The sequence below is a fragment of the Alligator sinensis genome, unplaced genomic scaffold (assembly GCF_000455745.1).
Source record: "Alligator sinensis unplaced genomic scaffold, ASM45574v1 scaffold370_1, whole genome shotgun sequence".
NCBI classification, from domain to species: domain Eukaryota; kingdom Metazoa; phylum Chordata; order Crocodylia; family Alligatoridae; genus Alligator; species Alligator sinensis.
The window spans coordinates 803,021-820,105 of record NW_005842128.1 but is presented as its reverse complement, the minus strand read 5'-3'; the positions used below and the strand labels follow the sequence as shown (position 1 = coordinate 820,105).

The 17,085-nt window shown below is 43.3% G+C and overlaps 1 protein-coding gene across 6 annotated transcripts in view; it reads left to right on the top strand.

Moving 5' to 3' along the window:
• DIP2C (disco interacting protein 2 homolog C) overlaps nt 1-17,085 on the top strand; it is a 203,134-nt gene that overhangs the window by 1,623 nt on the left and 184,426 nt on the right. For 3 of the 6 annotated variants that reach the window (XR_003094383.1, XM_025205760.1, XM_025205758.1), the window contains exons 2-3: nt 1,049-1,216; nt 13,702-13,812. Coding sequence is in view for 4 of the 6 variants with exons in the window: in XM_025205760.1 (XP_025061545.1) it covers nt 1,111-1,216; nt 13,702-13,812 (217 nt within the window). In the remaining 2 variants the exon portion in view is untranslated. Of the gene's footprint in view, nt 1-1,048; nt 1,217-2,068; nt 2,206-13,676; nt 13,813-17,085 lie in introns of those variants that run through there. The other 3 variants (XM_025205759.1, XM_025205757.1, XM_025205761.1) reach the window with 3 other exon arrangements.

Here is a 17,085-nt window from a genome sequence, read left to right as displayed (position 1 = left end):
AGAGTAATCAAGCAGAGTTTCCTCTAGGAACTGGCATCTGGGGTCTAAAGTTTGGTATCTTGTAGAGACCCTCAGAGATGATCATCACCTAGTTCTGCGTCCGACAGCAGAAACCTCAGCATTTATCCACTGCTTTTGGCAGAGCGTGCTTCCTAGCTCCTCCTATCAAATCTTGCAATCAATCCAGAGAGTAATGACTGGAGAAAGGCTTAGAACAGTATCATAGAAATGACCTTTAATTTGCATCCATCCAACTATATCCATCAGTCCAAAAGTGGGAGATCTGCCCCTAGCATGTTAGCATTAGAATGCATTACTTTATTGCAGGACATTACAGCTGTTACTGTTAACTACTGAAACTGAAATCATTTGTGCTTTGGGTCTTTGCTGTCTGTAGCTTTTTGTTTGTTTTTTGTTTTGCCTCTGTTCCTTTTTTAGACAAAATTTGATGATGGTGTATTGTGGTATTTTCCCTCTACATCTTACCTCATCTGAATGGCTGAAGGTCCCTGCTTCTGAGCTGGAGACACAAATCTTTTCCCAGTGGAAGTCACTGAAGCTGCCTTTTGTAGGCTCTTGTGAAGACCCCTTGAATCAGAGGAGCAAATTAGTCACTTCCTTGTTTACTGTAATTTGTTTTCATGGGGAACTGCAAACACTTATCACTTTCCATATTAGATCTCACTTTCAAAAGTGGAGGGATGTATCAGAAATATTAATGATCAAGGCACTGAAACCCACACGGCTTTTCTGGTGGGGTATAAGGGCATGGGGAAGGGTTGGGACTTGACATTCACCAAACTGAAGGTAAACCAACTGGCAGTTCCCCACTGTTCCAGCATCTAGTCCTCTTGCTGCTGCTTTGCTAACATTACTAACACCAATGTTGGCAGAGCGGACGATTGGCCATGTGGCTCTGTGAGTGTTCTGTAGTGTCTGTGTGTATGTGCGTGTGCTGTACTGCATGGGGGCAGCAGCTCCATTCGTTGCTGTAACAAATGTAAAAAAACTAAACATGAATTAATTAGTTTTTTTCAACTTGTTACAGCAGCGAATGGAGCTGCCGCGGTACGGTGTAGACTGCAACACAGTGAAGGGGCTGCCAGAAGAATGCTCCGCACTGCCAACATTGGGGTCTGTGACATCCGAGAAGCAGCAGCTAGAGAACGAGCAGCCAGCACAGCGGGAAACCGGCCTCTCTTTTATTTTCGTTTTGGTGAGCACAATACCTGTATATTTTGGAGTGAATGTTTGTAAGTGACCTCTGTCAGAAGGAGGCATTCATGGCAGGCTTCTAATGAAGAGGCAGCATGGCCCAAGGCCACACGGAAGTTGTTACCAACCCAGGTCCAAGTAAAAACATGGTGGAAAACACAGCATGTCCCCAGCCTGTCCTCTGTGGATGCTGCAGAAAGAGGTTCATCCTATTAAAATGGTGAAAGCACAGGAGACTGGTTCTGGCTCCACCTGTGACTTGGATGTGCCACTTGAGCCAACTCCAGCTGGAGTCTGGATATTGCTATAGATGTATAAGAAGTCCATGGTCTGTATATGATCAGAATTCATCCTTTCCCTGTTGCTTGACATAGATGACAAACTAACAATAAGATAGCACAGTCCAGCCCTGTCTAGGAATTCCCATCCGGGCTTCATAGTCCATTTGGCTGTACTGAAGCTTGCTTCTGTTCTCTTCACACCCTCCGTCCTGGGTATGATATTGCTCAAAGGTGTAGGAGGAGGATGCTTCTAGGCTGGTTCATTAACCTCTTTGTTCCAGTGTGGTACTTGTCCATCCCAGGCATACAGAGGTGAAAGGAACATAGCGGACTTTCAGGAGAAGGCTCTGTCTCATGGCTTCTCCAGAGTCTGCCGTGGAAGTCAACAGCTGCAATTCCACTGACTGCCCCTGGCATGACCTGACATCCCCTAATCAAGGAAGTCCCTTGGAGAGGATAGTCCCATATTATTTAGAAAAAAATGATTTAATAAAATAATGCAAAGAATTGGTAGTAGGTTCAGGACTCTTAGAAATGATTGGCTTCTGCTTATATTGTTGTTCTCCTCGTAGTGGGGCTGTGTAGCTCGTTGATTCTGAGGGTCGGCCTGAGCACCACGACTTTCTGAGCACCACTTCAGGCTCAGATGGGTACCGTCTCTGCCACTGTTTCAGTATCTGTATAATGCAGGTGTTGCTGGGATTAAGAGGTAATGATTTTTGTACCAGAAAAATGCTAAAAAAAACCCAAAAAAACTCAGATGAAAGCAGAAGGATTTCATCCAGACGAGACCCTTGCCACTCGCTATATCTTGGAAGGTGTTTCTTTTCTTTTCGGTGGCATGCTGTCATCTGAGAAGAGTTGCTGTCACATTTGCTTGGCAGAAAAAAAACAGTAATACTGCCTAACTTATATTTCCTCCAGCTGTGTTCTCTAGAACATCAATTACAGGTGCAGATGTTCTCTGGACAGAATTGTTATTATTTTAAATGAGCTTTAGCATTTCAAGAATTTGTATGGGAGGTAGGCACCTAACTTCACTTGTGGATCTGAGCCCTAATCTCTGAGCCCATACCCCTCTGCATTTGACCAGAACTCTTCCCCTTTCCTCTGTACCATTTTTTCTCAGGAAGCAGTACTGACTGCCAGTAGCTGATTGAATCTCTTAAATAAACATTTGTTTCAGAACAATTTTGTGAAGATTACCTTGATTGGATCAATCAGTCAACTGCATGTACGATAACATGGACAGCTGGATGTATGCTATTAAGAGGAACCCTCCCTAGAAAGAAAATAACTAAATTACCTGTATCCAGCATAAGCTATGCTTTTGCACAATTTACTTCCAGTGTTTTGCCAGGAAATACTTTGTTTATTTGTTCTCAGTACAGAGAGATGATGTTGTTATCAATTAAGCTTTTGTGCTAATCATTTAGACATGGGTAGTTTGTTTTTTCTTAATTAAGTGCTGTGTCTACACAAGATTATTTTTCATCATTTCCCATCACTGCTACCGCCAGTGTAGCTCTGTTTGTGACAAACAGTGCTCTATTGATTGTGTTGAATAAACTTACAAAGTAGTGTTTAAAATGATACTCCCTCCTACAACTAGAATAGTGGTGCTGGTAGGCATGGAGCTTCACCAGCCCTAGTAATGGCAAGACATTTTCACTAGTACAGAAAAGCCTGAGGTAAGTCCCACATAAGATTCCCAGTGTATGTCCCTATCCCTGTTTTCTGTATAAGGAAATTTCTGGCTTGAATGAATAGAACTAGTATCCTTTGCCTCTTATTATTAAGTTGAAATATGTATATCTTTAAATCTGTTGTTTGGTCCAACATGGATTTGACAGGATTCATTCACCTGCTCCCATACCAGTGCCATATATAGATTCATAGTTTGTAGAGTCAGAAGGGATCACAATGGATCATCGTGTCCAACCCCCTGCCCCTGGCAGGAAAGAGGACGGAGGTCAGATGACCCCAGCCAGGTGACTATCTAGCCTCCTCTTAAAGACCTCTAAGCTAGGTGATAGCACCACCACTCTTGGCAGCCCATTCCAGATCCTGGCCACCCTTACTGTGAAAAATGTCTTCCTAATATCTAACCTAACTCCACTCTCAGCTAGTTTACATCCATTATTCCTAGTCGCTCCCTGGGGTGCCTTAGTAAACAGCGCTTCCCCTATTCCCCGTTGACCTCCCCTAATAAATTTATAGGCGACCACAAGATCTCCCCTCAGCTGTCTCTTGTGAAGGCTGAAGAGATTCAGCTCTCTCAACCTTCCCCCGTAGGGTCTATCATGAAGGCCACTAATCATGCAAGTGGCCCTCCTCTGGACCATCATCTACTGTCTACATTGGTCAGTCCAGGGCAGGGAAAGAATGAGTGGACTCTCAGAAGTGCCCCTTTTCCTTTCCTCCCCCTTCCCTATCCTTTGTATTTAAATGACTGCTTCCTGTATAGGACCCCTGCTCTTTGCAGGTCCATTCATATTATATGAAGAAGTAGGCCGTTGCCTGTGCCTCTCTGAATTAGCCTATATCCTATAAGGTGCCACTCTGCCCTGCCTTCTAGTCAGCTTTAGTTTATGATTACTTATGAACAGGGATGGTACTGTATTATTTGGGTTGCAAACTCTGTAATGAAAGGCTTAAATTAAGTTTGGTTCTAGAGTTGTAATCAAACCTCAGAGATTGTTATTTATTTCATGAATATAAACATTTACATGGTCACAGGTCTAAAAAACACTTGTGTTCTCAAAACTTGTCTTCATAACTCATTTAGACACTTCTGTAAATGCCATACTCAGAGTCATTTACTCAGTTTTATTAATGGCGCCATGTGTCAACTGAAGGCAGACCTTTCACCCCTTGACTTCTGAATAAGGAATGATAGGTAAAGAAGAAATTAGTCATGAAGGGGCTTGAAAGTGGAAATCTGTGTGTGTTGTTGTGACTGAGAGGGTGTAGGGGAGGAGCGTAAAGGAAAGGATGATGTGGTCAGAGTGACAGGCAAAGCAAACTGTTGTTGCAGCATCATTCTGTAATGGGGAGGATTGGAGCAGGATTGCCTTTGCCAAGGACTGAGAAAAGGATAGCATAGTAATAGAGACGCAACATAACCAAGTCCTGAGTAGGAGTTTAACTAGGAGAATGGAGACGCAAAGCCTTATCTTGGAGAAGTTCTGCTGAAAGTAAGTGTAAGACTTGGACATAGGTTGGCTGTGAGATCCTAGAATGAGTTTAGAATGACAGGATGGTGATATTGTCCCTAGTGGTCCAGACAAGACATGGAAAGGAGGACTCAAAAGACTTAGAGCTCTGGTGTAGCCATGTTGAGCTTGAGGCGCCACCTACTCATCCACAAGGAGATGTTTGAAGACAGGCCAAGATTTTAGTTTACGCAGAAGAAGAGATACCTGGTGTGCCCAGGTTGATCATTTGCCTTCAGATCAATGTGCTGGAGTATATATGAAAGGTAACTTAGTCGAGTTGATATTTCATTGGAAATGCTGTATCCATTACACCCACCCAGAGTATAGTGGATTGACTAGCTCTTGTGCATCTTTCTTTAGCGAGTATATGGTAGTAGAAACAGCTTTTAAATTTCACGAGGGTGTTTCAGAAAGTAACAGCAATTTCTAAGTAAAACTTTTGTGTGCAGTGAGTGGGAAACTATACAACAGCAGGAAATACTGCTGGCAGCATTGTCAAACACAGCCATTGTTTATGACTGTGCAAAGAAGCAATGTGGTCCAATAAATTATTATTGCGCACACAACTTTTTTATTTCAAAATTGCTGTTACTTTCTAAAACACCCTCAAAATTAACATGGGCTGTCAGTTTCCTGTACAGCAGTAACATTTTTGTACCTGCGACGGTCCAGGGAAAAAACAAGAAGTAAGACTTGTTTGATCATCATGGGCAAGCTCTCCCATTTGAGGATGATTGTCTACCATGATTGTATTATCTGTGGGTCCAAAGATGGCTGAAGCCTATCCAGGATCAACAGAGCCTGCTGCAGCTCAGGTACATGTTTCCATGCAGAGTGAGGAAATAATAGTTCAAGATAATATGCTGGACTAACTTTATAGTTGGGAGAGTTGTTAGACAGGCTTTTTGGACACAGAATGTCCTTTTTTTCATGTCTGGGCAAGAAGATTATCTTGAAAGCTTAGTTAACAGCTCTCCCAGTTTTAAAGTTAGTCCAATTCAAGATAATACCCAACTAATCTTGCTTCTTATAGTTCCCAGTGAAATGGCTCTTCAGCTGTATGAATGTATGTATGACAGCAACAATAAAATACCATGCAATATAACAAATATTGCAGCAACTTGACATTAAGCCCATCACTCAGCTTTGATTTTTTTTTTTTAATGACACACCAGCAGTCGCCAAACAGAAGCTTGCTAGACAGTTTGATTGAAACTGAAATAGTATTTTTAAGTTGTATTCTAAATACCACTTGCCATCCCCCCCACTGTCCTTGAAGTTGTTGGGTTTGCCGTACAGCTGTATCTCCCACGGTCATGTATTGTAGGTTAGCTTCAGAGTAATATGTTCACCCTCTGCCTAAGAATGCCTTCTGCCTTTTATCAATTAGTTGCTGCAGCTTTTAAATGTTTTTTAAATAAAGGATTTTGATATAGTCACAGGAATAAAAGATAAATCAAATAAACTTGTCAGCAGCAGTTAGGGAAACAATTGCCCCCTGCAGGTGAGGGCAGTGGAGCTACTACCACGTAGTATGTGTATAGCAACACAGTTAGAGGCTGGAAGGGTGGAAAAAAAGATATGAAGGAGAAAGAGGGAAGGGCAGGAAAGTTGTCTCCAGCTGACAATGTCATACATTTAACAATGAAGCTAGCAACTTGCAGCATCGTCCTTAAACGGTTTTCAAATGTGGTCCTATTCCTCAGTATTGCTTTGTAAGTGAAAGGCAGTAGATTTGTGTGAGAAGGCCGCTGGCAGTGTTTGAATGGCCATACCTTCCAGTACAGAGCCTCATTTGCACGCGAGTCGGGTTTTGTATTTAAAGCAATACCATACAACATACGTGTTCACATGCCTTGAGAAAACCCTTCCTTCTTGCAAGGCAGCCAGTCACCACATTTAAAAAGTGTGGTGCTGTAAAAGCTGTCAGAGAAATTACGCCCCTTTTTTGGCCGCAGGGCAAGCCCAGTATGTTAGAGGCCCTGCAAACATGGCTCGACACAAAAGGTTATTAGTTTATTGGTGACCGAGATGTTAACATGACTGACTAGCAGTATCATAATGTGGGCTGGGCGTGCAGGGCACACGCCATGAGTGCCACCTTAGTGGAGGGGTGCCAGAAGGAGGGGATGGGGGGGACAGAATGCCTCACTCCCCCATTCCCTGCTCCCCTTGCACTTGCAGCAGCCTGGCAATGTGATGTCATGGAGTGCAGGGTGTTCTGGGACTTGTAGTTTTGTACAGCAGCTGTAGAGTTCGCTGCTACTGGGGGGAGAATTGACTCCATTGTTTTGCTGCCAAAATCAGTAGTTTTTTTGCCCTCCCAATACGGGCTTTGGTAGCAAAGAACCAGAGTGAAAGTTCCCCCCAGCAGCAGTGAACTCCCCTCCCACGCTAGAGAACTACGATTCTCAGAAACACCTTGCACCTGCCTGTCACTGCCTGCTGCTGCTCCTGCAGGCTGCCTCGGGGAAGGGGAGAGCGGGCTGCCCCAAGCTCATTCTTTGCACATTGTACCTCTACCTACCAGGCAGTAAAGTAGTCCCCCCCCCTGCCAATTTTCATGTAGGCCACTAACCAAGTGCATCCTCAGCATCTGAAATTGCCTTGGTTAGATTTGAGCCAACAACTACATTTAGCTCTAAGGACCAGATCCTATTTTGTGAGCTTGTTTTTTTGCTTCATAAACATATTTTGGAGCAGCCGAACTTGAAACAGCTTGTGGATTCCATGTGTTAGTTGCAAGAATTGTAAGTAAAATGTATATAATCAGTCAAAAAAGACAAGCAAAACCAGATACCCCCAAACTGCACTGCATTATTAGTTCCTTCATGAGAGGCAAACAGTAAATTTATTATTACCACCTTGCTTTAGGGTAACACTTTACTGTGGCATCTGATATTCTGTAAGGTTTTTACTCCTCCTTCCTATGCAGAAGTCTCACTGTGGATGGTCCTAATATTTTGTACTCTGCTCCCCGAGGAATATCGTGCACAGAAAGCATTGGGTGTCTGTTTACAGTGTGTGAGCTATTCCTGACTAAATTCCTCTGAGCTGTCTCGCAGGTTGCTTGTGACTGTTTTATATACACTTGATCTTGTACCAACGTGGTCCCTTAACTTAAATAGCTCTTTTCCTTCTCTGATATTCACACACCAGATATAAAGAGCGATCGTATCCCTATAATGCAACTTACCTGACAAAACCTGGAACATCTCCTTCCAGGGTGCCACCATGACTGCAGCCAAATGGAACTGCCTCTGTTTCCTTTGTTCCTTTGTTTCTTTGTTTCCAGGAGGCATGTGAAGAGCTGGACCAGGAAGTGCCTGCAGCCAGAGCAGGTGCCACTTCTAATGCAGGCAGGAGCACCCAGTCTCACCTCAGGAGCTTCCTGGTCTGGCTCCACACGTGCCTCCTGGAAACAGACAGATGAGGCATTGCCATCTGGCTGTGGCAGTAGCAGCTGCACTGAGGCATGCTTGAAAGGGTCTTGCAGAAGCCCATGATGCTGTGGCACCTTGATTGAGAACCACTGCCCTAGCATATTGCCCACTAACTTCCTGGTGGAGATGAGCAGTGTAAGAATAACAGAGACTTATTTACATAGAAACTAACGTGTCCTGTTGAGTAATTTTTAGTAAGTTCCCCTCGGGTTTTAATGTTTAGGGGAAAAGGAAGAGTGAAATACTTAGTGGGTTGTATATCTCTTCAGAGTGGAAGATAAGTGACTTTGGTCTTCTGTTTGGTATTGCCTTAACAGTCTAAGCTAGAATCTCAAGGCACAGACAGAAGAGCAGCTCCCCATTGCAACTCAAGGCACTTTACAGGAAGTGCTATGAGTTACAGCAGGGGTGGGCAAAATGTGGCCCGGGGGCCAGATGTGGCCCACCAGGCCATTTTATCCGGCCTGCTGGGCCCCTAAAAAATTTAGAAAATTAATATTAATCTTCCCCTGGCTGCCTGTCACGTGACCCTTGATGGCTTGCCAAAACTCAGTAAGCGGCCCTCTGCCCAAAATAATTGCCCGCCCCCGAGTTAGAGTGATCCTCCAGACCCAGCAGAAGTTCATTGTTGCATCTTGGGAATTGGGGAATCCAGCTGCTGGCTGGGAGCTTGCAGCCAGTCTCCCCTAGCAACATCCTTCCTTCCTCCCAGCCATGGTGCTGTTTTCAGAATGGGAGAGGGGGAAAGAAAGCAGAGGGAGCTTGTTCTGGGAGTTCCCCAGCCAGTGCTGGAGCGTGGGGTGGGTGTTTTGCAACCCTATCCCCACCCCAAGGTTGTGGGGGGGGCTCCAGTCCACACACTTCACCTTCCAGTGCCGGCTGAACAAATCCCAGACTGAACTCCTTTCCCATTTCCCCCTTCCTATTCTGAAGACATTGTCAGAGCAGGGCTGAGCTGCAATGAGGGTTCAGATTTTTGTAGGATCAGGCCCTTTTAAAGCACTCTGCATCCATGCACTTTTGTTTGGTCAAAGCTGTAGAGTACTTCCAGGGACCAGATCAGGAGAAATGTGTCACTTCTGTCTGCACCTGTATTGGAGTGGGGCTGCCTTCCTGTAAATATCTGTAAGGAAAACCTTTATATTACTCTCTTTTTATTGAAAGCCCAAAAGACATTCTATTAATGATTAAAGTACATAAGTTGAGAGAGAAATGCTGTTTAAAGTAACTCCGTCTGAAAATGTGGTGTCTATTGTTAATTCAAATAACATTTAAGATTATTGACTGAAGCTTTAATTAGTGACTGACAGTACTTTTGCACTTTTGGTTTCACCTCCTGCCACAGGACACCACAGTGACATCTGTCCCTAGGTAACTCTCATGGTCTTCAAGTGTTCTACAAGAAGGCTCTGCTCTCTTAGAGCAGCAGAAAACCTGAAATCACAAAGGAATGAAGTAACTGGTGCTCAAAAAGGAAAAGGGAGGAGTTTCCCTTATGTCCAGTGGCATTGCTCTGAAGTCTACCTGCCGTCCTTCCCGAAAAACTCCTTAATCAGGTTGGGAGTGGAAAAATGTGATATATGATTCTGAACAGGGTTCTGTTCAGTCAGTAAAAAATGAACAGATGCAGGTTGTTTCAGTTTTAATTAGGAAATGCCTAGAGTCACTTGTGTAGCAGGGGATTTCTAGTGAAACTTCTGAGGTAAGATTTATTTTTTCCTGAGACATTCCCAATAATGTGGACAATCTTTAAATGCTTTCATCTTTAGAGATCTACTAGCACCCGTAGGAGTTTTTCACTTTTTACTTTTAGTAACTTTCCCCATTGAAAAGTTTCCTGGTAGTGAATTTATGTTTTCTCTGCTGTTGCTGAAGCCTCCTAATTGTTCTTTTCCAGTTGAAAAAAGGTAATAAAGAGTCTTTATAATTATCCTGTTACATTTTTATAGCAAGCCCTGACTTATTCCCCCCTCAATACCATGAATTTGCTAGGTGATATTAGGGCATAAGTCCATTGACTGAAAGGCTACCAAATAAGTTTTGATGGTTGATTTTGTGACAGCTGATCTTAAAAATCAACTGCTAAGGGAAACCCCCCCCATAAAAACAGTTTATAAAAGAGCAGGAAGGTGGGTTTTCTTGCAGGGGGGGGGGGGGGGTGTTGTTTTGGGGATGGTTTTGTGGTTGCTTCTTTATGTTAGTAAATCAGTTGACCTGTCCTGGAGGACTCTAATAACTATAAAGTTAATGAAATAATGTATGATATGGTGTGAATAGTACTGTGAATGCAATGTGAATTATATAGTGAAAACTGAACCAGTTGAAAGAAGTCAGTCTAGTTAATACAATAATGATTTCATTTCATTGACTAACAACATTCTGGATAAAAGTCTTTCTTAGCACCAGCACCCTTTTCTTCTCACCCATACCTGAGATTCTACACTAAATGTGTTCCTTGGCATCCAACCATTTCTCCACAAAGTCGGGGAAGACCTTACACATCAACTTAAATACTTCAGGCTAGGGACAGACCTTCAAAAAGCCCGAGCCTGAATTGATTCAGTCTTTGAAGGTTAGTCTAACCTGCCTGGAAATTGAACGAATACGCAAGTGAACAGTCAGTCCCTCTGGACTGAGGAAATGCAGTCACATGCCTGCAGTCGCTCAGGCCAGGAGCCGGGGAGCGCTAGAGTGCACCCTCAGCTGCAGGGAAGCTGTGCTGGGGGAGGAAGGGGGTGGGGGGTGCATGGTCAGCCCCAGCAGTAGCCTGGAGTGAACTAGCCAGGGATGGGGTTTAATTCCCCCATCCCTGTCCCACGGACCCGAGCCAGGATCCACCTGGCGCTACTCCCTCTCTGCCGCAGGGGCAGCCAGACACCAGCTAGCATGGCCCCCTGAGGCAGACAGGGTAGGGAGGGGGGGTGTTATTCTTCCCTCCACCCCCTGTGCTCCCAGGGGACTGCAGCAGGGATCTGCCAGCCCTGGCTGCTACTGCCACCACCAGGCAAGCAGCAGAATAATCCCCATCCCTGTATCCTCCACCGGATGCCAGACTGGGGAGGGGAAAAATAACCGCTCTCCCTGCCCCCTCACCAGAGGGAGCCATGCTGGCCAGCCTCTGGCTGCACCCTGACCCCTGCCGCTGGAGCAGTGAGGTGGGAGCAACCGTGATGGGGGCAGAAGCCCTTCCCATGGTTTCCTGGGGAGCACAAGCCTCTTCCTGACAGGGGGCTGCACTGTGGTTGGGAGTGGGGCAGTCAGAGCTGCTGCAGACTGTGCGGGGAGAGCAGTGGCACTGGGGCTTGGAGGGGGCCAGAGCCCCCCAAGCCTCCCCTAGCACCTGCGCAGTCTGCAGCAGCTCTGTCTACCCTGCTCCCACCCGCAGTGGAGCCGCCTGCCAGGAAGAGGTTTGCGATCCAGGAAGCCAGGAGGGGGCTGAATTAAATCTCCTCCCTGGTCAGTTCACTTCAGACTACTGCTGGGGCTGGCCACACCCCACCCACTGGAGCAGTGAGCGGAGAAATGCCTGGCAGGTCTGTGCTGGTGGGACAGGGGAAGGAGAATGAACCTTGCCCCTGTCCTGCCCCCCCCAACTCCAGCTAGGGAGCAGAGGGGCAGGGCCAGCCCTGCTCCAGCGGAGTAGACAGCCCAGCCCAGTGCTAGCAGAGCATGCCGGGATGCTGGGGGACTCTGGTTTAACGTAAACCAGGAAAGGGTCTGGGACAGAAGTTTCATAAACTGGTTTGAGCTCAGTCAGTTAAATCTAATACTGCATTCAGCCAGGTTTATCTCAAACCGGTTTCAGCCATTTTGCAACTGGTTTCTGTCCACTGAACTTCCGTTCTGTTACAGGTTTAAACCAGTTTCCATTCACCTAAACTGGTTTATGTTTAACTTCTGTTCCTAGCCTCAGTGTTTAACACTGCTGCCACTAGCTCCATTGCTGGAGTTGGGTCTGGATCCAACCTGCAACCCAAGAGCCCTGCAGTCTGGATCAGCCTGGAAGGGGGTTGCAGACAAGTTTGACAATCCCTGCTTTAGGTGGTAAAAAATCACTGCAACTAAAAACCATGGATATGTGATAGAATATAACTTTGGTAAATCTCATTCACTGAGATCTGTAATTTTTAGTTGTAAAGCTCCACAAAACAAGATCCTGATTTGTGGGCAGTTTCATTCCTTTTCATGTTTTCCCAGGCTGCCAATACTAGGAAGGTAAACACGTTAATTTGTCACTCTAATTCTGTTTGTGTCTTTGGAAACATGTGGCCTCACACTCTAAACTAAGCCAGAGCGAAGATGAAGGTGATATTTATCTTGCTTGTTTACATGGGGCTCTTGTGTAAATGCATAACGCACTTTTTGGAACTAAGCATTATTGACAGTAGTTTACCATCCAATAACTGTCCCACTGTGCCCCAGTCTAACATATTAATTTGTAGTCATTCATTTGATTCTTCTGGTCTTTTTTTCTATTGACTTAAGCCCTTTTTCAGTTTAAAGATTTCATTATTTGGATATCTAATCCCTATCTTTGTACTGTTTATGTATGTGATTGGTAGTTTTTTTTCCTTTTTAGGCACCAAGTAATTTGTAAATTTTCACATCTCGAAAGCACCTCTTTGGGACCACACTTTATCCTTCCTGAGCTCGGTCCAGTGATGCAACTTGCATTGTCAGAGCAGCACAGATTTGTTGTGCAATTGTGAATGGTGGAACAAGGAAATGGAAAAGAAAGGCCGCTTTCAGCAGCTGTTTCAATACAGGGCTGCTGTGGTGCTACCAGTGCCTTTGAGACACCCTTCAGGAACACACTTCTTTTTGCAGAGAATCTGTAACACTGGGGAGAACAAGATATTTAAACCTTAAGCTTTGGCCAGAAATACTTGGATGGCATAGCTGTACTGCCGTGGGCCCATTGTTTATTACGGAAAGATTTTATGACGGAAAGATTTTCAGCAAGACAACTTACTCTTTCAGATTGCTGTAACATAGTCATTTTTTTTACTTTCTAGTATTCTGTAGCTAAAGCTGTATTTGAGGGTTTATGTTGTTCCCAGTGCTATGGTATTTGATTTCTGCATGTTGCTGTTCTGTCACCTATTGATAACAGGTTGTGCTTTCGGTTGTGCAGAAGAAGTTAATAGGACACAGTGCAATATCTTTATATGGGATCTCTTTGTAACCAATTGCCAGGACAGTTTCAGGTTTTATTCCCATGGTTCCCTATTCACTAGCACCCCTCACATTTTAAAATGCTGGCTTAATATGGCTTCTAGAAGGGCTACTTCTGCATAAGAGGAGGACAGATTTTCAAATAATTTCCTTCTCTTGTTACAGTGTCTTGCTGAGTGTATGTTCCTTACAGTATTGACTAACTTAGATGGACCTGAACAGCTGACCAATACTAATAGTATTTTTACCAATAGCAGTTAAATAGATTAGCAATCAAACATCTATTTTTGGTTTTGTGAGCCAAAATCTGATTAATAATCAATAAGCTTCTGTAATCTTTTCAGCACTGTTTGTTTCTTGTGACTGCAGGGGTGGATCAGGCATTGCCACAAGAACGTCGAACTCCCGTTACCCCTTCCTCTTCCTCACGATATCACCGCCGCAGGTCCTCAGGGTCACGGGATGAACGCTATAGATCAGGTAAGCGAAGGCCTGAAAGTTCAGTTGTTTTTAGTGGAACTTGGGTTGAACTCTTCTCATACTGTAATAGCCATAACTGGCTACAGGTTTCCCTCACCAACCAGCCAACCACGGTTTTGAGTATCCACACTTAATATTCTGTATACCATTTTGGCTACTATGGTATACATTTTTGAGTAACCAGTTTTCCGTGGCTGCACATCAGCCTGCCACCTGCCATTTTCCCCATCAGCCTTTTGTCTTGCCAACCACAGTTTTGCCAACCATGGGAACTTTGAGGAACCTAGCCTCAGTGGTTGGTGAGGGAAACCTGTATTACATAACTGGAAATACTCACTGTGGAAGAAAAGTGAAATTTTATTATAATGATTCTAATTTGGTTTGGCAAACATTAAAAGAGAATTCTCCTTTAGAAATAAAGCACTTTGGAGATGTGAAATGGAAGTCATTGATAAGGAAAATATTCATGTGAGTAAGATAAATGAATTGTAAAGCTGAACAAAAAATTGAGGCTTGTGCCCTTGTGAATTTGGAAAGTAGAGGTCCCAAATTAGTCAGCGTCCAATTCTTTTTTGCCCATAATGACGTACATTAGAAGTCATGAGGGTTGCAGATATGTTTTGATGAAGGGTGTTTGTGCCCAGAGGTTTGCAAATAATTTTTTTCAACTATCTAGTTGATCTAATAAAAGCTTTCATATCTACCCAAAAAACCTTGCCCACCTATGTTATTTCTGCCAGCTTCCATTTGAATTATTGTTTCGTTTGCCATATGCGAGTTCTCAGACATGCTAGAAATTCTACAATGTTCTGCTAAGAATTGGGTCATTAAAAAAACCAAAACTACTGTCCTTGTATTTGTCTGGTTATGGGGTGTGCGGGCTATGTTGAAGGGAAGAGAACAGGATAGAAACTCTGTCTCAGAGTATTGACTATGATTTCTTGACCTTTCTGAAATACGTTTGGCCCATAGACTGAAAAAGCTGTGCAACACCAATCTAGTTTTCCTGCCTCATCTTTTCACAGTAAATCATGTAGGAAAAACTGGAGCTCAGCCATTAATGGTTCTTGGATATCATACAAAAGGACAAAGAGGAAAAAGGACCACTTTTTCTCTTCCATGTCCTGCATGTTCTGTACCTGCTCCAAGTTTTCAATGTTCTTTTAAAAATGTGGATTCCAGAACTGTCGAGAATGGTGCTAAACTATTTAGTACAATGGTGTGCAGAGATAAAAATCAGTGCCTCTCCTCTCCTCTTTATGAATTCAGGGCTTTTTTTCACAATATTGCATTTGGAGTTTATGGTTCTTGGTACATTGCTTGTCTGTTCTGACCTTTGGATCCTTTACAAAATCTATAAAATTGTGTCCTGGTCCGTGACTAGGTCTCCTATATGCTCTTAAAGAATAATTATATGGACATGGTATTACTGAAAAGAATGGATATGGACTATAGAGCCAAACATTTGCTTCCTATTAATGAAGTAGTTTGAGCTCATAAAAAATAAGATTGTGTTATGTCAGTTTTGGGTCCTCTCCCTGATCTGAAAATGTCCTTTTCAGTCCATGCCTGAAAATAATGTGCACGTTTATGGCCAGGCTTAAAATTCTTATATTAAATTCACCAGGGTTATGACTCTTCAGCAAAACAAGCCAACCTCTGTACACCAGCAAATCTGCTTAAAATCCAGACTAGTACAAGATCCAGTGGTTACAAACTGGTTATGAACACATTTAGTTTGGATATTAGAAGGATTCTAACTACTGGAAGAGTAATGTTTTGCTATGATCTCCTGAATGTCCTACGTGGGGCAAAGAGGATTGCTTTAGGATTTTACTTGATAAGTTCATGGAAAGGATAATATGACAGGATAGGATCTGACATAGGGCAAATTGGCCACAGCCTAGCCGGAGCATTTTGACTGGGATCTACTTGTGCTCCTGCTAGCACCTAGAAATTTTTCAATTTTGGGGGGAAAGGTCTTGCTCCTCTGCTCAGGGTTTTACTGATTCCAAATGTAAGGTCAGGGAAGAATTTTTACCCTAGGTTAGGTTGAGATGGGCCATGGGAGGGGGGCCTTGGGGGGACAGGCCATAGGATAGAAGTGGGGAGCCACTTGCTGAGCATATATTAAATAAAAACTTCTCTGGGAGATCCTATGTTGCTGTATAGTCCCTAAAAGCAAAAAGACAATGCTATCTGCAATTTGAGTTAAACTTTCAAAAATCTTCCAATAATTCCCTTTAGATTTAATCTTGGAAGAATTTTGCACGAGTAGAAAAGTATGTCCTAAACTTAAATTACATTTTGCCTTCTTGTGGCTTGGAATCTACTAGGTTAGCAGTCTCTTTCAAATCCAAAGTCCATTTAATGATGTAATAAAGACTCCTTTTCTTCATTGATCTGTTCATTAAAAACCCGTGTGATTTACATCTCCTCAACATTAGATTTTGTTAACTTAAAAGCTTATGTCTAGCCCATTGTGTTGCTGTGCTTAATGCTTCAGCTTCTCACTCTGATCATATTATAATTATTATATTCTAGCTGTTACCCAGCTTCAGTGCTTGTTATCATATTTGGCACATCTTGGAAAAGGCCCAGAACAAAATGACTTTATAGACTTTATCCAATAAGTAATTCACTTCTAGGAAAACATCCTGAGTTTTTCACAATTTATTTCAATTAGCATCTGAATACAAATTTTCTGTTGTAATCATTGATCAAAGTTCTGCTCTGCCTTTTCTCTGTAAGTTTTTTCTAATTGAAAGCCTAATATCTTGAGAATCCTCCAACTATCCTTCCTTGTCCTTATTTTTTTTTTTACATAAATTCAGGTGTCAGCAATGTTGTTTAATTAATGTGCTTGGCAGATTCAACAACATTTCCCCACACTGCCCTCTTTGTATACCACTATTCTCTTCCTGTGGAAAGCACCAGACCTTTACATTTTAAATCACTTCTTATTTTTTCACTTTAATCATTATATCTACAGACCTATATTGCATAAGCATTTTAACAGACCTTGCTCTGCCATGACTGAAAACCTGTTTTGAGGGATTTTGAGGTAGTAGATAAAAATTGCCTTCTAGCTCATGGCTGCTTAATGATTTTTTCTAAATTTCCCCTCCCGCTCGTATTTTGGGTTGCCAAGAGCAGTTTGGGTTTCAACTTGCTTCTTTTCAGACTATTAGTGAATTAGAAATGGGTCAGCTCACCTCTCTTGAACTGAACAGGTTCAGAATTTTCCAGCTCTCCCTTCTTGTATCATGGGCA